This window comes from Lepidochelys kempii, chromosome 9 (genome assembly GCF_965140265.1).
Source record: "Lepidochelys kempii isolate rLepKem1 chromosome 9, rLepKem1.hap2, whole genome shotgun sequence".
Taxonomy (NCBI): Eukaryota; Metazoa; Chordata; order Testudines; family Cheloniidae; genus Lepidochelys; species Lepidochelys kempii.
In genome coordinates, this window is record NC_133264.1 from 15,263,768 (window position 1) to 15,285,940 (window position 22,173).

General features: G+C 43.6%; 1 protein-coding gene across 1 annotated transcript in view; it reads left to right on the forward strand.

Annotated features, from left to right (window-relative positions):
* Positions 1–1,932: 1,932 nt before the first annotated feature.
* The window catches only part of NCEH1 (neutral cholesterol ester hydrolase 1), a 28,662-nt gene continuing 8,421 nt past the window's right edge, over positions 1,933–22,173 (forward strand). The window contains exons 1-3 of the mRNA XM_073359369.1: positions 1,933–2,275; positions 13,974–14,202; positions 17,637–17,706. Of these exons, the coding sequence (XP_073215470.1) occupies positions 2,045–2,275; positions 13,974–14,202; positions 17,637–17,706 (530 nt within the window). The 5' untranslated portion in view covers positions 1,933–2,044. The remainder of the gene's footprint in view (positions 2,276–13,973; positions 14,203–17,636; positions 17,707–22,173) is intronic.

Genomic DNA, 22,173 nt, shown 5'->3' on the forward strand with positions numbered 1-22,173 from the left:
GATTCTCTTTAAATAAAGCAGTGTTAATGTGCTGCTGTATTCCTGACTCATTTCCTAATAGCCCTTTAACATACAACTTGCTCAATAAACTGTATGTGGAAACAGTTCTCAAAAACACATTCTGTTTTTGTGATGTAATATAAAATTATAAATATGTTGTGGTCCTTGAAACCCCGTTTCCTCAAAAGTTCAGGGATTTGCTCCTGCTATCACTGGAGTTAATGGATGTTTTTTTATCTTTGACTCCAATGACAACAGGATCAGGTGTGAGCTTTTCATTTCTTATAAACTAGTCATCTAATTTTTCATGTCCATTTCTTTTAGAAAGCTTCTCTTTTCAGGAGCGTCACATAAATTGTGTCAGTTTCCTATGTCTTTTCTTATCTGATGAATTAATCTTAAAATAAATATTAAAATTAGGGATGTGTTCATTCTTTTATGTGTATTTTATTCATGGTGAGACAAGCCATTTAACAAAATATTTGAATTTGTTTAATGGTCCCATAAACAAGCACAAATATAGGGTAACCATTGGTGATATGGAGGTTAGTCAGATCCATGCTGAACATTGTCATGTCTGTTACTTGGCATGACACAGTGAGGTGGCCTCCACTTTGAATTTTTGAGGGAAGAAAAGGATAAGGAAGAAGAAACTTGTTTAGGATTTTTTTTTATTGTATGTGAGATAAATTCTGCTGAAGTAAAAAGCAAAATTTGTGCTGTAGCCATTTGGTAAACTCCTGGCCCCATTGAAGTCAAGGGAAGTTTTGCCATTGACTTCAAAGGGGACAGATTTTCATCCCAAATCTACAGTTCCTTCCCTGGGTTTTCAGCATGCCCATTCCAAACTATAGTATGTACAAATTTAACCCTATCACACATTTTTTTAAGAAACTGTCTCCACTTGAGGCTTTTTTCTCTTCTTCTGATTGAATGGCCATTTACTACCTTCCTTGGGTCTACCCCCTTCCTAAAAGTACCCCCTTTCTGTGACCCAAAGCAATGGATTCCAACATACATCCTTCATTTCTCATTTATCGACTCGGTAGTTGACAGAGACAGATCTAATGCTCCTCATGCTTCTCTCAGTGGATTCTGATCTCTCCATTTCTGACACCGCATAGGTGCATTGGTATTATAGGCTCTGTAAAATTAAATACAAGTATAGTCAAGGATACCTTCCCTGCCCTACTGTCAGTCAGTGAGGAGTCACTGGCCTGTAGCAGAGGTTATTGTAACTGACAATATATCTCAGAGTAACAGCCATGTTAGTCTGTATTCGCAAAAAGGAAAGGAGTACCTGTGGCACCTTAGAGACTAACCAATTTATTTGAGCATAAGCTTTCCTGAGCTACAGCTCATGAAAGCTTATGCTCAAATAAATTGGTTAGTCTCTAAGGTGCCACAAGTACTCCTTTTCTTTTGACAATATGTCACTGCCCAACTTTAAGCTTCTACATGTGGGGGGGAGGGGGGGCAGAGGTGAAAAATACATACATTGTTCATGGACCTTAAGTGTAGTGTAGTTTTCATTCGCTGCAGTCATACTTTTAATATATGTACTGCAGTGTATTTTGTAAAAATACTGTACCCAATCCTGCAAGCCCCTCAGGGAGCTTTGCCTGTCTGAGCAGTTTCATTGAAGCCATTGGGACTGTTCATAGGCACACAAAGTGTCTGGGTTGGGCTTCAATGGTACTGCTCCTGCTGCGTGTAAAGTTAGGTCCTGGAGGGACTGGAGACTTGGGTATTATCAGATGCAACATTTGCAGCACTTTGCCGTTAACCCTGATGATTTGGGGGTTGGATTACATAAAGGCAGCCTGATCCTGGTGCTGGGCGTTATCTGCTGTGTGGCTACAGGCATGCGATTCGAGTGGTGCACTGCATCACGGTGTCCCCTAGATGTCCCTGTGCTCAGATAAGGCCCGAAACATGATGAAACGAAAACAATTGCAAGGACACCGATGTAGGGGGACGGAAAAGCCTAGACTTCCTCTTTACGCGTCCTCTGATTGGCTTGTGAAGGTTATGAAAGCCGTGAATGGGAGCTACCTTGCAGCAAACTTGTCAGGAGGCAGAAAAAACTTGCTTCAGTGTCTGTGCTTGTACACAGCAAAGAAGGCACCGGTCCAGCATGAAATCAGCCTTTGTATTGCTGACTGCGTTGGTAGCCCTGACAGCCTATTATGTGTACCTGCCCTTACCCAGCACAGTGTCGGATCCCTGGAAGCTCATGCTGCTGGATGCCACTTTCAGGGCAACCCAGCAAATGGTAAGCTTGATCCATGCAATTTTATTCTCTCTTCGCCTTCCCTCGCCACCCCCACACGCCCCTTGTATTTCGCTCCGTTGCAGTCAGCTGAGGAAATGCCATGTGTGTCCAGGGACTGATTTTAAAGAGAGGAGAGGCGTCTCAGCCTTTTGCAGCAGCTGCCGCCGCCAAGGCGCCTCCGAGCGAGTTGGCAGAAATTAGCTCTGCAAATGTATCTGACCTTGATTTCTTTAAAGTACAATGCTAATACGCTATCAATTCTGCTGTTTGACGGCTCTGCGCCTCTTGGATTAATTGGTCGGTTGATTTACAGCAGCAAGCGCTCCCTCTTCCTCCCTCGCTGCCTTTGCATTCAATGAATGAGAAATGCCAAAGCAACCTCTTTGTGCCAGCTCTTTTTGCTCCCTTGAATGTAGTTGCGGTGGCTGATGGACTCCCGGCATCTAGAAACAAAATCGGATCTCTCTGTCTCTCCCTCTCACACATATCAGCTGGGAGGAAAATGCCCCACCGGCCCATCCACTTCAAAAGCATGAGGTCGGTCCTTACCTTGTTTACCAGGCTGCGGCTGCCCTTGTGACATTGGGGAGCCAGCTCGGAGCGAAGGCTCTTCCCACTGCTCAGCACAAAACCAACCCTTTTCAGTTCCTTAGGACCCCCACCCCCTGAATCATTTGACAGTGGGAAGTGATGGGCTGACTCCATTGTAGAATCAAAGCATTTGGTAGTCAGTCCCTACTCCAGGCAGGTAAGGAGGACAGCTAACCTCATTACAGCCCCCCGCGCAGTCGTAGACATTTCCTGCATGCCATAACCGAGAAGGGGCTGTTGTTGATCTCTGCTTTGCTTAATCCCACTCACATATCCAGAAGCATAAGGTTTTGGGGATTTCAGATGCAATGTATTTCCCTCTCTCTAGATGATGGAGATCTTTTGTATGGAGTTTATTACATGTTGCCTTCTCTGCATTTCCTAAGAGAAGAAACAAATTGAGTGCTTTTATCCTAGCACTTCACCCATCATATTCCATGAAGAATGTAGTGTGGAAGAGTTTGAAAGCAGAGGGAAAGTCTTTCAAGTCGAGTAAAATTAGTATTTGGGCTTGCACTAATAAACAAGAGGAGTCTACCTTTGGACACTGTATTTGTTATACTGTGTTTTCCAAATAACATTTCAGAGGCTCCCTAACCTTTTCCCCACTTTAAATTTTGTTCTGGTGTTTGCATGGTGACATCATGCAGACCAGGGGTTACAAAACGTTTCACATCATGGTTTTACATGAATTTAATTCCTCTTCTGCTAATATAGTCTAATCTTTTTATAGCGACAATCAGGGTTTTACCCTGCCATATATGCTGAGGCACTTTTAAAAAAACTATTTTTGCCAGTAGTGCTTCATTTTATAAAACTGCATACGTGAAAAACACCTTTTAAAACACCAATTTATAGCAATTTAAAAACATTTAAAGGATGTGTCTTAGCTTTTGTGTGGAGACCAAGACTGCCATTTTAAAAAGTCTACATGGGGGTGAACTGAAAAATCTTGTTTTTCTCACACATCCTTGTAATAGATGACATATTGCATTGGCCAAATGACATGAAAGTGCTCCAAAATAGCTCCATTCTTCAATAGAAGTTAAGGGTGCTCAGCACCTTACATGTTTGGGCCCCTTCATGTGTTCCGTATGAGTGTCTAAAGCAGTTGGATTGTAAGTATCCATCATAATCAGTTCATAGATTTTTAAGGCCAGAAGGCATGTGATGATAATCTACTTAAACCTCCTACATAACATAGGCTATAGAATTTCACTCTGTAATTCTTGCATCACGCCCATAACCTCTAGTTGAATGACAGCATATCTTCCAGAAAGACATCTGCTCTTGATTTAATCAGTCTTTGTGTACTTGTTACTATTAGGGTATAAACTCCATATGTCTCCACCATATTATTTATTTATGTAACATGAGAAATACATGGTACTGCACACTGGGTAAACAACAAACAGTCCCCGCCCACAGGAGTTTACTTTCTAAAGAAAGTAAAAAGTGAGTACAATACAGAACAAATATGGAGTGTAGTGTAGTCTTCATAGATGGAACACATCACAGTACAGCTGAGCCTTCAAGAGTTTGTTTTAAGGAGCAAAGAGGGAGAAGGTGCTTGGCAGATATTAATTAGGAGGCTTTCCAAAGCTGAGTGACAGCATGAACTCAGGAATGAGGGACTGTCTTTAAAATGGGAGCCTGAAAGACCAAAAACTCAATGTGAGTAGTTGAAGAGGTAACTATAAAAGTCAAGCCATGGCAGTTATTTTCAGAGTCAGTTTTTACAACAAAGGATACTTTCAGTAGGGCTAAATTTCCCCCTGGCTCCCTCAGTGGTTGTTACAACACTGACTGGTTTTAGGTTTCTTTAAATGTGTCCATTGAACTTTCACCTACTCCTGAATGTGTTTTCAGCTTGTTACTGTTTATCACAATAATATCCCCGAGGGGTTTGATTGCAGACTGAAGTAATACCTTTCTGGCTAAATGTTCTGATTTTAAAATCTCTGGAGTTCTTGTGTCTAACCTTTTCTCCCAAGAGCATGAACTTGACTTTAAGTGAGCTGTAGCTCACGAAAGATTCATAGATTCATAGATTCATAGATATTTAGGTCAGAAGGGACCATTATGATCATCTAGTCTGACCTCCTGCACAATGCAGGCCACAGAACTTCACCCACCACTCCTAAAAAAGACCTCACACCTATATCTGTGCTACTGAAGTCCTCAAATTGTAGTTTGAAGACCTCAAGGAGCAGAGAATCCTCCAGCAAGTGACCCATGCCCCATGCTACAGAGGAAGGCGAAAAACCTCCAGGGCCTTCCAATCTGCCCTGGAGGAAAATTCCTTCCCGACCCCAAATATGGCGATCAGCTAAACCCTGAGCATATGGGCAAGATTCATCAGCCAGATACTACAGAAAATTCTTTCCCGGGTAACTTGGATCTTACCCCATCTAAAAACCCATCACAGGCCATTGGGCCTATTTACCATGAATACCATGAAAGCTTATGCTCAAATAAATTGGTTAGTCTCTAAGGTGCCACAAGTACTCCTTTTCTTTTTTTTGCGAATACAGACTAACACGGCTGTTACTCTGAAACTTGACTTTACTTGCTTCTAATCATATAATACCTAACTGTCCTCTCGACTATTCTGAAGCCATGTTATTAAAACAATTTTATAAAGACAGTGTGACAGTTAAACATTACAGTTTCTTGGTGGAAATGATATGTTTACTTTCTAACTAACTATATTAATTCACTGTCCTTGCTGTGTCAGAGCACGGGATTGTGGGAGGTCAGCATGTGTGTGTGTTTCTGTATCTCTCTCACTTTCAATTGGCAACATATTCCTGGCATGGGGGGAGACAACACCAGGGTGGGATAGTAAGAAGAAATAGGAGTGTGGCAGAGAATGAGAGAGGAAAGGGGGAACAGGTTGAAGGTGAGGGAGATCAGAGGAGAAAGTGAGAAAGAAACCAAGAGAGAAGAGACAGAAAGTTAATATGAGAACCAAAAGCCTGGGAGAAAGAAGAGAAAGTATAAAGACTAAAGCCTTGTCCACACTACAACCAAGATTCTGCTGCGTGTTACAGGCATGGTGGGTGTAACCAGTTACAAGAAACATGGGTCAGTTTATGTCCACACAGCAACTTTTCTGCCTATCAGTCTGATTAACCATGAGGTTTTTTTTGTAAGAAGTGCATTCTAGGAAAGTATGGGCAGCTATCCTAATCTTTCTTGCCAGATGAGAGTGCCTGAAAGATATGGCATCAGCTGCACATATGGCAATCTGCTTTAGGGTGCTACCACAAAGAGCTCTGGGTAAGGAGGACCAGTCAAACTGGTTACACAAACATTGGCAAGTTCTTGTGCCAACACAGCAAAGTAACTGTGGTGAACCCATGATAGAAAGATAAACATGCCAGCAGGCTGTGACCCTGGGCTGATGTTTGGTTCAGGGGTGCTGTAATTTATGACTGAGCTGCAACGCTCCCCACCCATCCATAGCTCAGAACAACTGAAGTATGATTGCTCTTGCCACAACCCCTTCCTCCTCCAACTCATCCCATCAAGAGCCTAATATAGGGGCTTTGAGGCAGGGGGCAGTGTAGAACCATTATGCCAGTCTAATGCTTCCCGCTGTATTGGCAAACTTCCTGGTGGGGAAATCCAGATACCAATCAAGTTTTAAACACACGGGGTGCGAGCACAACTCATGTTGAGAGCCAGCCAGGCCCCTAACTGGTTACAAACTCAGTTAAACTGTAGCTTGGGCAGGGCTAAGGAATAAGGTCAATAAAGTTGACCTTGGTACAGGAAAGATTAATAAAGAAGAGGGCATGTAGATGTAATGCAGAAATACAAGAAAGACATAGGGAGTGTGATTACAAAGAAAGGGAGGAAGGAAGCAAAAGTGACATGCTTTGAGGAAGGGGCTGGCACATTTCTCCACAATCAATCAAGGATGACAGTCCTCAGATGATTAAACTCATACATAGCCTCAGGGCCTTGTGATCTCTCGGCAGTGATTATACTCACAGAGACACAAATGCTCACCACTCCTATTTCTGCTGGGTGCTTGCCAGGAAGCTGTGCCTCACCCTGTCAAACACAAACCAAGCCTCTGTGGCCCTGCTTCCATTCAGGAAGTTTTCTAAGGATATGTCTACACTGCAATTAGACACCCGGAGCTGGCCCATGTAAGTTGACATGGGCTCGCAGGGCTCGGGCTAAAGGGCTGTTTAATTGCGCTGTAGATGTTGGGGCTTGTGCAGCCCGAGCTTTGGGAACCTCACAGGACCCTAGAGCTTGGGCTCCACCCCAAGCCTGAACGTCTACACTGCAATTAAGCAGCCTGTCACCCCAATCCCCGCAACCTCAAGTTGGTTGGCATGGGCCAGCTGTGGGTTTTTAATTGCAGTGTACACATACCCTAAGTGCCCAGCCATTGCTCACAATAGTTAAACTCCAAAGGTGCTAGCAACATTGGGAGTTCTGTTGCAGACACTGAGTTGGCAGTAGCTTTGCCACAACCAGACGTGCCCAGAGTCAGAACCAGTCTCTGATTCCATATACTGTAGATTTTGATTGCAAAGTCCAGGGGACAAGACTTTCTCATTTAGTAACCAGCACATTCTCAGTCCCTAGAAATGATAACGAATCTTTGCATATATCAAAGATATTTCTAATGCGCCTGTCACTTTGGTAGCTAAGCACTAAGCACAATTAAGATAAAGAGTGTCTGGGTCTAACAGAAATTGTTCAGTCTCTCTAAACCCTGATGTACAGGAATGTGTGAACTTGGTAGGTTTCTTCCCTTTGATTGTTTTTTGACAACAGTAAGTCCCATAAGTGGGAGTGGGCTGGCTCCATCACTCATGTAATGGGTGGGGCTTGCAGGGAGGCCTCATGGGAGCAGGGTATGGTGACAGCATGCGATAGACCTGCAGGTAGCCAGGCAGCTGCAAATTTGCAAAACAATTTTCTGTGAAACGAAACAGGGACATGCCCTAACTATTGGACATGAGGGCTCCCTATCCTGAGAGAATGTGAGCTAACATGAACAATCTGGGCAAGACCTGTTTGCTCCTTTCCCTGAACGTGGGCTGGATGAATGGACTAAAAGGTGGATAGAAAGTTGGCTAGATTGTCAGGCTCAATGGGTAGTGATCAATGGCTCCATGTCTAGTTGGCAGCCGGTATCAAGTGGAGTGCCCCAAGGGTCGGTCCTCGGGCCGGTTTTGTTCAATATCTTCATAAATGATCTGGAGGATGGTGTGGATTGCACCCTCAACAAGTTAGCAGATGACACTAAATTGGGAGGAGAGGTAGATAAGCTGGAGGGTAGGGATAGGATACAGAGAGACCTAAACAAATTAGAGGATTGGGCCAAAAGAAATGTGATGAGGTTCAACAAGGACAAGTGCAGAATCCTGCACTTAGGACGGAAGAATCCCATGCACCGCTACAGACTAGGGACCGAATGGCGCGGCAGCAGTTCTGCAGAAAAGGACCTAGGGGTTACAGTGGACGAGAAGCTGGATATGAGTCAACAGTGTGCCCTTGTTGCCAAGAAGGCCAATGGCATTTTGGGATGTATACGTAGGGGCATTGCCAGCAGATCGAGAGACGTGATCGTTCCCCTCTATTCGACATTGGTGAGGCCTCATCTGGAGTACTGTGTCCAGTTTTGGGCCCCACACTACAAGAAGGATGTGGATAAATTGGAGAGGAGGGCAACAAAGATGATTAGGGGACTGGAACACATGACTTATGAGGAGAGGCTGAGGGAGCTGGGATTGTTTTGTCTGCGGAAGAGAAGAATGAGGGGGGCTTTGATAGCTGCTTTCAACTACCTGAAAGGGGGTTCCAAAGAGGATGGCTCTAGACTGTTCTCAGTGGTAGCTGATGACAGAACAAGGAGTAATGGTCTCAAGTTGCAGTGGGGGAGGTTTAGGTTGGATATTAGGAAAAACTTTTTCACTAGGAGGGTGGTGAAACACTGGAATGCGTTACCTAGGGAGGTGGTGGAATCTCCTTCCTTAGATATTTTTAAGGTCCGGCTTGACAAAGCCCTGGCTGGGATGATTTAGTTGGGGACTGGTCCTGCTTTGAGCAGGGGGTTGGACTAGATGACCTCCTGAGGTCCCTTCCAAACCTGATATTCTATGATTCTATGAACATGCTGGTTGTTGCACTACAGCAGATCAGGCAGAAAAACGGTTTCACAAAATTTCCTTGGCTAAAGAATAACCTCTCAGAACAACCACAAGACCCACAAAGGGCCAGATCACAGCTGGTGTAAATCAGCACAACTCCACTGAAGTCAATGCAGCTAGATGTCAAAGCATTACATAACTTTACTGAACTTCTTTGAACCTCAAAGGAAGCGTGGGGGTAGTTCTCTGATCCACATTGACTTACATTTACCCTAATGTAACATGTGTGAGTGAAACCCTCCTGCATTCAACCTTGAATTGGATTTTCCTATGGGAGGAACAGAGGGAGAATAGTATGATCTGAAATTCAAAGGTACAAATTGTCTTGTGCATTCAGCATTTCCAGGGTTTGAGTTGATACTTTTTGTATTCTTTTTAATGGGAGGGCTTTCTTAAACACAGAGAGCTGGTGTTCAGTCAATAAAACCATAAACATTTTGGAACCTGGCTTCCTGAGAAGCCATCTCTTTCACAGCGTAATACTGCCGCAGTTTAAACAGGCTGCTGGGAGGGCATCCTTTGTCAGTGCCTCTCAGCTTTGGAAGTGGATTGCCCCCCTTGGTCCATTGAAGCTGAGATTTATAAAATTAGGCATACTTCAAAGCCTGCCTCTTTCTAAAGGCACATGTAGTGAAGGTGGTTTAGGGGCTTTTTTATACACCAGTTGGATTAATGTTAATGCCGCATATTTGTACTGAATATTGATTATCTAAATTTTGTAAAGTACCATAGGTGGGAGATTAGATTTATGGCCCCAAAGAAATAAAGCCTCCATGACAAGGAATCTGCAGTCATGCAACAAATCCTTCTTTCAATGGAGTTCCTCTGAAATATTATTTATATTACCGTAGCGCCAAGGAGTCCTGGTCATGGACGAGGCCCCCATTGTGCTAGGTGCTGGACATACACAGAACAAAAAGATGGGCTTTATCCCTCTGTATTTGTAGGAATAGTGTGCTTCTGTTAAACTATCCATCCTCTGAAAGCTTTGACACTGTGGCCTGCAGTAACAGGCTCCCAGGCTTACCACTGGAAAGTGACCAGGGAAAATAACAGTGCAGAGATGTAGTAAACACAAAGGACTGTTTTTTATTAACAATCAGTGAAATAACAACAAGGGGTCCGGTGGCACCTTAAAGACTAACAGATTTATTTGGGCATCAGCTTTCATGGGTAAAAAACCCACTTCTTCAGATGCATGCCTGAAGAAGTAAGCTTTTTTACCCACGAAAGATGCCCAAATAAATCTGTTAGTCTCTAAGGTGCCACCGGACTCCTCGTTGTTTTTGTGGATACAGACTAACATGGCTACCCCTCTGATAATCAGTGAAATACACATCCTTAAAATGAATTGGAAAAATCAGCAAAAGATTAACACTTAGTAGTATTAAAACCCATTTCCAAATGGCACTTTGGAGCCTAAATGACCTTTGATTTTTTCTCCCGAGACATGGTCTCGACCCAATTTTTATTCTGGTATAACTATTTTGATTGGGGGGGAGGGAGAGTGATTATTTTAGTGTTTTTTTTTTTAAAGTTATACCAGTACAACCCCTAGTGTGGATGCAGTCTTACTGGTATAAAGATACCTTATACCAGTATCATTTAGCCCCCCTTCCCATGCAGGATTAGTTATTCCAGATAAAAGACCTTTATACCAGTATAATGGCATCCACACTAAGGGTATGTGTTTACTGCTGCAACTGCACCAGTATAGTTAGAGGTAAAACTTTTGTGAGCAGACAAGCCCTTAGGCTCATAAGTCACTTAGGTGTTTTTGAAAATTTTATCCATGGTCTATTCACAAAGTAAAATATCACTTCTGACACTTCCTCTAATGTTACTGGGTATCAAGCTCCCATGGCTTTTGGTAACCATTCCCCTTACCTCCCAGATCAACACTCTGACTTGCTGGGAATAATTATAAAAGGGGCTCAGACTCCTTCCTGGTTTCTAGCATGCCTCAGCCAGGACAAGTGGTCAGCCTTCCAAAATAGTGAAAGACCTCCCCTCCAACCCATCTATTTTTTTAAAATACCCACTAGTAGCCTCATTATCATAGTGCACTGGGTGGTTTGGCCTGATATCTCCCTTCCACATCCCCTCTTGGATCTTCCACAGCATGCCTGGGAAAAATATGATGTGTTGCAAGCACAATTACTATATAAATCGTATGTACATTGGGAAACAGTTCTCTACCTTTTCGGCTGAAGGGGATCTCCCTTAGCTGGTAGTAGTAGGTCCTTTATCCTCTCTGGGCAAGATGCGTAAACAAAGTACAAGAAGTCAGATACCAGAATTGCATCCTGAGGGTATGTCTGTGCTGTAGCTGGGAGCATACTTCCCAGCCCAGGTAAACAGACATGCTCTAGGTCTAGTCAAGCTAGTGCACTAAAAGGAGCAGCGTGGCCATGGACAGGAGCTCGGGCTAGACACCTGAATGTCCCCAGTCGATAGGGTGGGTTTGCCCAAGCTTCTTCCTGTGCTGCCACAGCCACACTGCTGTTTTTAGCTCGCTAGCTCAAGCAGAGCTAGTGCATGTCAGTCTACTTGCACTTGGGAGCACCCTCCCAACTGCAGCATAGACATCCCTGAAGCCCATACATAGGTAAAAAGTTAGGCCAGTGCTGGTTTTCTTGTTGCATCTCAACAAAGGGCTCAGTGGGTAGAAATAAATTCCCATCCCGCTCTGCTTCTAGTGCTCTGATCTTATCCTAGGAGGCTAAACATTCAGTCAGCAAACACAGATGGGCTGATTAGCAAGCACCACCATGTTCCCTTGAGACCAATTCCTGCCTCTCAGTCACAAACTCCCTGCTCTCAGTCTTGTTTTCAGTAATTGAGATTTCTCCTTGAAGAAACTTACTGAAAGTAAAAAGATTTGTACTTCAGGATGAATCATTTATACACAAGAAGAAGAATACACTTATGGCACCTTTTCTCCAGGGATTTCACGGCTTTTTAAACATGAATTAAGCCTCACAGTCACTGTCCCTACAAGGCAGGTATTATTGCAATCAGTTTAGGGAAGAATAAACTGAGGCAGAGGCCCCAACTGAGTGAGCTACTCACACTCTTTCAGCTTGTAGAAAGCAAGGCAGGCTTTACTGTGTGAAGCAAGGAGATTCTTTTCCCCTAGAATCAGGCAAGCACAGACAATACTGAAGAGGTTTATTCAAGGTACCTGAAAGACTGATAAACAGCTTCAAAAGTATAGTGTTACAGTAACCAATTATATACCTTTTCTTATTAATTTATTTGCATTTATTTTGTACTTACAGAGACAAACATTATTTCAGAGAGAGGGAGAGAACATTTAACATGATAATGACAGGAGCAGGACATACACATAGAAGCTATTTTAATTACATTATTTATCTGTGACTATTCTTAAGACGAAGGGGTGGGGGGGATGAGTGTTCACAGATATCCGGAGAGCTGTGCAGGGGTTTGTACTGTTCTTTCTTACCAAGAGGCTGAGTTACTGTGCGGACATCTGACCATGTAAGTCTATCAAGTGTTTACAGCTACCACTATCCTTGGACCGCTGGTATTTCTGTTTGTTAGTTACGTAGGTTTCTGTCTCAGCTGCTAACTGAATTTTTAACTCTTGCCTAACAACTAGGTGATGCAATTCAGACTAGTAAAGTCAGAAGAAGAAAATTTGGATCTTTATGGTTCATATTTTCACTGGAAGTGTAGAAAAGTTTGTGATTATGGGATTTTATTAACACCTAAACTTTCCCAATACACTATGAGAAATGCAGAAATTAATTGTAATAATATAACAAAATGACTACTGTATATGTGTATTACTGCCCTCTACTGGAAGAAATTGACACACAGTTCAGCAGTTCTAAGGGTCCTATGGTGCTGTGGTTCTCAACCACGAGTACGTGTACCCCTGGGGGTATGCAGAGGTCTTCCAGAGCGTCCATCAATTCATCTAGCTATTTTCCTAGTTTTACAACAGGCTAAATAAAAAGACCTAGCAAAGTCAGTACAAACTAAAATTTCATTCAGACAATGACTTGTTTATACTGCTCTATATACTATACACTGAAATGTAAGTACAATATTTATATTCCAGTTAATTTATTTTATAATTATATGATAAAAATGAGAAAGCCAGCAATTTTTCAGTAATAGTGTGCTGTGACACTTTTGTATTTTTATGTCTGATTTTGTAAGCAAGTAGTTTTTCAGTGAGGTGAAACTTGGGGGTATGCAAGACAAATCAGACTCCTAAAAGGGGTACAGTAGTCTGGAATGGTTGAGAACCACTGCTGTCGTGCTACCCACTCCTGACGATTCTTTTTCTATCTTACTGTGCTTTTCAAGGTGGAGTGTCTCAGTTCTAACCCACTGCCATCTTGATCTTCCAAGTGCTCATTGTGCTTTTTTTCCCCAAAATATATATTAAGACAACTGAGGGTATGTGTACACTGCCAAAAAAAAAAAAAAAAGACCTGGGACAGGAAATCTCAGATCCCAGGTCAACTGATTTGGAGTCACGCTATGGGGCTAAAAATAGCAGCATAGATGCTCGGGCTGGAGCTCAGCATCTGAAACCCACCTCCTTCACTGGGTTTCAGGGCTAAGCCTTAAACTCAAACAACTACACTGTAGCCATGTAGTGCAAGCCCCAGGAGTCCAAGTCAGTTGACCCAGCCTTTGAGACTCACTGCCTTGGGTCTCTTTTTTGTAGTGTAGACATGCCCTGAGAATTCTTTGGGTGGCACAGTTTTGTCATAATATAACTTTGGAAGGCTTTGACATCATTACCTCATTGGTGTTAAGTTCTGTTGCCTGTCTAGTTACAGGTACTGTCATTTGAAGAAAATTGCAAGGATATTTAATGCAACATAGTAGGATAAGCCTGTGAGTAACAAATTATTTTTTTCCCCCACTCCTCAATTTCTCCCTAGTGCAACCTGGTTCACTGTCTAAGACTCAGCCATCACTTGAGAGTTCTGAATTATGTGATTGGTACTTTTGACAAGCTGGAGCCCTCGTCCTCTGAACACATTAAGATAACAGACGCCCTTTTTGATGGAGTGGAAGTCAGAGTGTTTGAACCTTCTCCAAAGCGAGATGAAACACTAAAGCGTAGTGTCGTTTACATCCATGGAGGAGGATGGGCTTTGGCAAGTGCAAGTATGTGTCTGTCATTAATTAGAGTGGATTATGATATGTTCTCATCACAGCAGATTCAGTGTTACTAAAAGCTGTTCTCCCACCCAGAAGCTGAGAGTTTTGCTCTCTGAGACATGTCTGAACCTAATGAGAGCTGGAACCCTGGGTCTATAGTAACTGTCCCAACTCTCGCCATAAGAGGCAGAAAAGTAATCCTGAAACAGAAAACAAGTGCATTCTTTATCAGCACATGGCTGCAAAAGAATCAGAAGCTTATTTTAAACACATACCGAAAAGAGTAGAGAGTTATTTATGGGGACTCCTTCATGACCAAGCTGGTATAGGTCAGTGGTTTTTAAACTTCTTCTTTGGTGACCCAGTTGAAGAAAATTGTTGACGCTGACGACCCAATGGCCCTGGGGATGAGGGGTTTGGGGTGTGGGAGGGGTTCAGGGCTGGGGTACAAGAGTGAGGGCTGCGGGGTGGGGCCAGGAATGAGAGGTTCAGAGTGTGGGAGGGGGCTCTGGGCTGGGGTAGGGGCTTGGGGTGCGGGAGGGCATCAGGACTCTGGGTTGGGAGTGCAGGGTCTGTGGATGAAGGATTTGGGGTGCAGGAAGAGGCTCTGGGTATGGGCGGGCTCAGGGCAGGGGATTGGGGTGTGGGGTTTGGGCGCAGACTTACCTTGGGTGGCTCCTGGTCAGCAGTGCAGCAGGGGTGCTAAGGTAGGCTTCCTGCCTGTCCCGGCACTGTGGACCGCGCTGAGTCCCGGAAGCAGCCAGCACCAGGTCTGACTCCTAGGCAGAGACGCACAAGCGGCTCTGCATGGCTCTCACCTGCAGGCACCTCTCCCCTCTCCCCCAGCTCCCATTGGCCAGGAACCAGTGCTCAGGGCAGGGGCAGCACACGGAGTCCTGTGGCGTCCCTAACTAGGAGCTAGACCTGCTGCTGGCCATTTCCTGGGGTGCAGCGGGTGTCAGAACAGGTAGGAAATAGCCTGCATTAGCCGGGTAGCACCGCCGACGGGACTTTTAACGGCCCGGTCGGCAGTGCTGACCAGAGCCTCCACGACCCAGTGTCTTACTGAGTCACAACCCACAGTTTGAAAACCACTGGTGTAGGTCACCATGGTCTCTGTGTTGCATGCCACGGAGGACAGTAAACACTGACCAAACGATTAGGGACTGATGGCTACATGATATATTTTGCCTAAGCCCCAGGCAGCAGTTTATCCTTCTGCAAGAATCACCTCATAGGTAGTTGAAAATGTTGAAGCTTTTTGTGGAAATGTTCCCATTTTTTGACTGGCTCTAAATTACACGTATTTGGAGTGATGTGCGACTGCAGGGGATAGAGGCAGCTAGAGGGAGGTGGAGACCAGGCACTTTGCATGGCCTGCTCCTTTAGAAAACCAGTGTTTTTAGCAGAAAACTGCCTTGGCCATCAAAGTTGCCTAGAGTGGTGTTAAGTTAACACGCTATGAATGTGGAAGGTAGTGCGCAGCTGTAGACAGTGATAGCCTGGCCACTAATCCAGCCACACTATTGTCAGGGAGTAGAATCTTCAGTGCGGGGCTGTGAGCGCAAACACTCCCTGTGGGTGTCCTTAAGATCTGCCTGGTTGGGGTGAAGATTGAAGGCCATGCCCTCTTCATCTTCTGTGCTTCCAAGAGGATAATAAAGCATATTGTATGTTGAAAGGTGCAGATTTAATTACTGCTTAACCCTATGACAGTTTTAGTGTGAAGAACGATTATGGGTGGGATTATCAGATGTGCCTTTGACTTTCAGTTGGATGTGTGTACCTAAATCACGTAGGCACTTTTGGAAATGCCAGCCTATTTGGTCCATAATTAGTAACTGTACCCATTAAAAATTTCTCTACCTTTCTAGTCTCACAGAATTCTCCCAATTAGCCCTGTAACGGCGGGGCCTTGCTGATCAAGCTGGGGTGCCCCCATCAGTCCAGTATGGGGGTAGTCCACTCTGCCACTCGGTAGTTGGCTTCCCCGTTACATGGCTGATTTCAGCCACCTGTGGCCTGGCTCCCCGATGGGGTCACCTAAACGGGAAATCCGTGGATTCTGAGTGGCAAAACAATCAAACAGTCTCTGGATTTAGCCCCCTGGTCAGGGCAAAGCAGCAAGCAGGCTGCAGCCCCTGCGTGGGGCAAAGTAAGCAATTAGTCTATAGCTTGGCAGCCTCTGGCTGGGGCAGCAAACAACCAAACAGACTAGGGAATTAGCCCCCTGGGCAGGGCGAAGCAGCAAACAGGATGCAGCCCCGGGACGGTAAACAATCAGTCTAGAGGCCTCATGCCTCTCTGGGTTGGGCCGTAGTTTAAGCAGCTTCCTCAACAGGTGGCAGCTCGGCTTCCACGGTAGTCACGGCAGCTGGCAGGTAGACCTGGTCCCCGGGCTTTACCACCAGGGGCACTGCAGGTACCTCTGCAAGAGCCAGCAGCGTACCCCCACTCCCGCAACTGGCCTGCCTCCTTTTATCTGAGTTCTCCACTTGGAGCACGTACAGCAGGCAAGAGGGGGCGTGGCCTCCAGGGTCACAATGACTGGTCCGCCCCCGGTGGCCCAGTGCAGTCTTTAGGAAGACCTGTCATAGGTAGCTGTTAGTGATGCTTTATAGAACTTGGTCAGCTGCACTGGTTCTGTAGTAACACTTGCATAGCACTCCCAAGGGGCAGAGTGTGTGCTTCAGAATTACAGTGCTTCACTCAGATCACTGTAACTCTAACCACATTATTGCAGTTTGAGATGTAAAAATTAGTGGTAGAAATATTACTGCTAAATATTAAATCTCAAGACTGTGTACTTTAAAGAGATGCTTAATACATTGTTATATCCTCCACCACCATTAAATACCTATTCAGTAACTGAAGAGGCATAGAATTAAAGAAAATTAGCACCCTGAGAAATAAGATGGCTTTGAACCTGCTGCCCTGATTCAGGTGAGCAGTCCCATTGACTTTAATAGGACTACTACCTTGAGTAGGAACTGAAAGTTTCAAGTCCAGCATGCATAATATCACGACCACATATACAATGACAAAAATGCACAAAAATAGCATTTCTCAGACACTAATCCTCAGAACAGCCCAGTGCAGTTAGGTAGCGGTAAGTGAAACTGTGGCAGAGAGGTGAAGTTACTTGCCTGAAGTCACACAATAAGTTGATGGCAAAGCCAGGAAGAGAGTGCACAAACTGTGTTCATTCCATTAGATCATGGTACCTGCTGTTATACACTGACTGCATTCCATTTCTTTACATTTGCATAAAGATTTACTGATAATAATGAGTGTCTATTATAATGTCAGGGGTTTTTGCAGGATTGAATATAAGTGCTTGCTGTTTTTCTTATGAATCTAAAGATATGTAAAGCTGTGTACAATATGCATATTCACAAAATTTACTGTCTCCCACTAACGTTTGGTCGTCTTATTCCCAGGAACAAGCTTCTATAACAATCTCTGCAGGATCATGGCAGAATCTCTGAATGCTGTAATTGTCTCAGTTGAGTGAGTAATCAACAAAATCTTAAAGTATTTAGAAATATAGATTATGAATGGGTTAATTGCTTTTTTCTTTGTCGTGACTTGTTTAAAAGGTTTTCATTTGACAAAAGTCTCTTTAGCAGGACTTGGTATTTTGTGCCCTTCTCAATGACAGTGGATTAGAATGGTATCTGAATTCTGTTCTCATTATAAGAGATAATGGCACCCTCAATAGTACAGGACATTTAAAAGTACATAGTAAAAAGGGAGTGAGGGGGAACCACTTTAACTGGAACTAAAAAGCCACAATCTTGCTAACACATGCATACGAGTAATCCTATTAAAAACTGTGGGTTTACTCAGATGAATCAGTAACTCGTGTGCATCAGTGCTTGCAGGATCGAGATCACAATACAAACACAGACACACTTTCTATATACACACACAAACCCCCTCACCCTTTGAAGGAAGAGAGAAATACCTATCCCTCAATCTCTCCAGTCAGCAGATGGGACTGTTGTCTCTCTCAGTGGTCACTGTCATTGTGCTTCCCAGCAGGAGGTTGAGATTTGTGAGTTAGATTTGAACTAAGGATATTTCTCGTTCTTTTAGAAGCAATTAAGTTGTATTAAGGTATGGTATAGAACAGGGATCGGCAACCTTTGGCTCATGGCCCGCCAGGGTAAGCCCCCTGGCAGGCCGGGCCGGTTTGTTTACCTGCCGTGTCCACAGGTTCAGTTGATCGTGGCTCCCACTGGCTGCAGTTTGCCATCCCAGGCCAATGGGGGAAATGCGGAAAGCAGTGCAGGCTGAGGGATGTGCTGGCCCTCGCTTCCCGCAGCCCCATTGGCCTGGAATGGTGAACCGTGGCCAGTGGGAGCCGCGATCATCCGAACCTGCGGATGTGGCAGGTAAACAAACCATCCTGGCCCACCAGGGGACTTACCCTGGTGGGCTGCGTGCTAAAGGTTGCTGATCCCTGGTATAGAACTTCAATTGGTAGCTGATTTTTACCACTGTTGCTTAACTAAAACATGCAGTGGAGACTATTTCCTGCTGTGCCCTCTCCTCCACAAACACAGACACTTGATACATTGATCTAACCTCACCCGAACACTTAAAGTAAGTACATCCATTTATTCATGTCTGAATACTGGTGACATCAGAACAGAATTTTTGGAAGTCTTCACAATCCATCTCTAACTTCATGCTGACCTTACAGTGATCTGCAGCATACCATCCATTTCCTCATTTGTCATCCCTGCTACCATTCCTTCCATAATAACTTTCTCAGGGTTATTGCCATCTCTACACCTAATGTGAGCAAAGTACATAAGTTTGCATGTGTTGATTTCTGACATCAGGATCTGCTGCTCTCAAATAATATTTCTAACATAGGCATTAGTCTTTTTCTGTCCACACATGGAGCTTACCTGACGGTATCACAAAGAACCAAATCAACTATGTAATGATACAGCTATACTAGAGATCAAGTACACAATGACCATAGACTTTCCTGAGTGCAGACTGGTGCAGACCATCAGCTGTTAGCGTGAAACAAAATTAAAACTTAAACATAGGACATTCAACATTTGGACTTATCCAAAATCAACAACCATTATATAACTTCAGTCCACAATGGGTTTGAGTCACTGGGACAGGTGAAGGAGAACAATCCCAACATACGGAGGTAAAATGAAAACTGTTATGCTCAAAACCACCGAAGCACACATTCTGAAATGTCACTGTTGGAGTGCTCCGTAGGTAACTGAGAAGGTGTATAAACTAGTGGAAAAATGGTGCAGGGTGAAAGAGAATAGCTTGGAGATGGAAGAATGTAGGAGAGAATATAAGGAACTGAGCAGACAGATGGAACGGCAGACTAGATCAGTCAAGGGCAAATATCTAAAGGCAAAATGTATGTAACTTGAGAATTAGGAAGAGTAATAGCACAAAAGGTATGTTCACAGTGGTCAGGTTTCTTACCAACAGGTTTTTCTGTGATCAAGCATAATAAAATATCATGATGGCAGAGCCCTCATTGAGGGTGATGGTATCAAACACAAGTGTAGAGATTACTTTGCCAGGATGTGTGCCTCACCTGATAACTGCCACACACTTTGCACGAGTGCAAATCACTACACAAGCTGGAAGGCAGTGGTGAATTTAGCCCTTCTCTTTACCTTATGGAGTCTTAGTTTAACAACCCTCTTAAGTTGCTAAGTACATTAATGGGCTACTCTAATAAACCAGAAGAGGGAAATTTGAGTGGTTGCATTAAGCACTTTTCTTTTGTAAATGAAAATATTAAAGTTGACAGAAGAGTGGGGCCAGTGACTGAATTAATGAGATTATTTGCCAATTCTCATGATCAAATTACAGCCTCATTACAAATTACAGCCTATGCAGAATTGATTTTACTGGTACAGTATTCATTCCAATATAATTTAAGGGTAGTTGTTTCCAGCTCCTTTTAATTGTCTCCTCTAATAAACACAAAAATAAATGAGCAAGATGTTAGCCATTGCAGACAAGTGGCTATCACAATATTGAAATGTCCCTTATTATTCCTTTTCTTGTTTATGATGCTGTAATCCTGCCTGTTTTGGTGAGCCGTTTGTCTTCTCTACCCAACCATTATCTCTGTCAATCAAGCCTTTTGTACTCAGTGCAGTCTAATTTGATTTCTCATTAGTTTAATTGCACATCTTCTCACTTGAATGTTGCATACCCAATCTGTTATCCAGTTGTAGAGGGGATTCCCAAAGGCCTATCATATCTTACTTTATCTAATGTAATAAACAGATTACTTTCTAAAGCCTAAATAGTTTTAAGAATCTGAAAAACTTATTTATCTCAATATTATGCCTGAAATTTATTTTGCACATATAATTTCTGTTGGATGCAAAACAGTCAGTCAGTAGAATATAGGAGTATGATCTAATATAGCACACGTTGGTTTTATGCAAAGGCACGTGCTTCACGGTGAATCAGTTCTTATCCTGGATACAGGAGATAGCATTTAAGAGTGTTAGTCAGTCCACCACATTATATTCAATAAACCCCACAGGGCAAGATTAATGAGATCAAATCAGTGAGCATCCTAAGCAGGCTGAAATTTAAGGCCGTATCTAGACTAGAATTTAAAAGGGTGTTAGCTAGCGTAGACAAGACACACTGCCTCTAACGTATGCTAAGCTGGTAGAGTTGAGGCCTGTCATTTTGGTTAGCACATGTTAGCTAACATTCTAGCAACACACCTTTACATACTAAGCTATACAAGGCTTAAGAGAATAAGAATCGCAAAAAACACCTTCTGAGGTAGTGTTGCCTAGTGGATAGAGCAGCAGACTGGCACTCAGGAGACCAGGATTCTATGTCTGACTGTACAGCTAGCCTGCTGAGTGACCAGAGGTAAATTATCTCACCTCTTTGTGCCTCAGTTTCCCTATCTGTAAGATGGGGATAATGCTACTGACCTTTGTAAAGCACTTTGAGATCTGCTGATGAACAGCACTATATAAGAGCTAAGTATAATTATTATTATTATTAGACACAAGGGCCTGCGTTGTTGTTGCCAGGCTGGCATGATAAACAAGGGAGCAAGTTTTGAAGGTGCTTTTTAATCAGCTGCCTGTCTTTCCATGGCAAAAACATGGTCAAAAGACTCAGCCTGACTTGCAAGCCTCAAATTAATCCCACAACAGAGAAAGGGTCATCACAACCCCATGTCTACCCACCAGACAGACTCCTGGTGCCCTAGTGTTGAGGATGATGTAGCTTCCAAGCAGCAGTATCTGCTTGCAGTATCAGCCGAAGACTACTCTAGGAACAAAACCAAGTTTGCAGGGCCTGTGAGATTTTTTAAATACAATAGATCACTTTGGGGAGAGAGAACAAAAGGCTGACTGATTAAGAATATCTTTCTGAGGGTGTTTTCTGTAACAGCCACAACTTTAGGAAGCAATGTCCAAGGCTATCCTGTTAGCTTCCTGAGTGGAGGAGTTGACAGTCTTTTTCTGCGGATCTAAAATGTCAGAAAACATTACATTTCCAACCGGTGCAGTTAGACACATTTATATTACAACCCTGCCTACTGGCACAAGTTTGACTTGCAAACTTGTTTCACATAATACCACCATTCCGATTCGGCTCACAAGTTGGGAGAGAACAAATGCTAACTTCTGCCTCGGCAGAAACGACTGCTCAGAATGGCCAGTTGCTCACAACAATCCTAACAGGGAAAACAAAAGAAACCAGACTCTTCGCCTGCTGTGAACACTAGAGAAAAGGGTAGCTTTTCTATTGCCGCTCATGGGCTGATGGCAAGGGAAGTTGTGGAATTCCCATCATTGGAGGTTTTTAAGAACAAGTTGGACAAACACCTGTCAGGGATGGTATACTTAATCTGTCTCAGCACAGAGGGATGGACTTGATGAAATCTCGAGGTCTCTGCCAGCCCTACATTTCTATGATTCTATTAAATTAAGC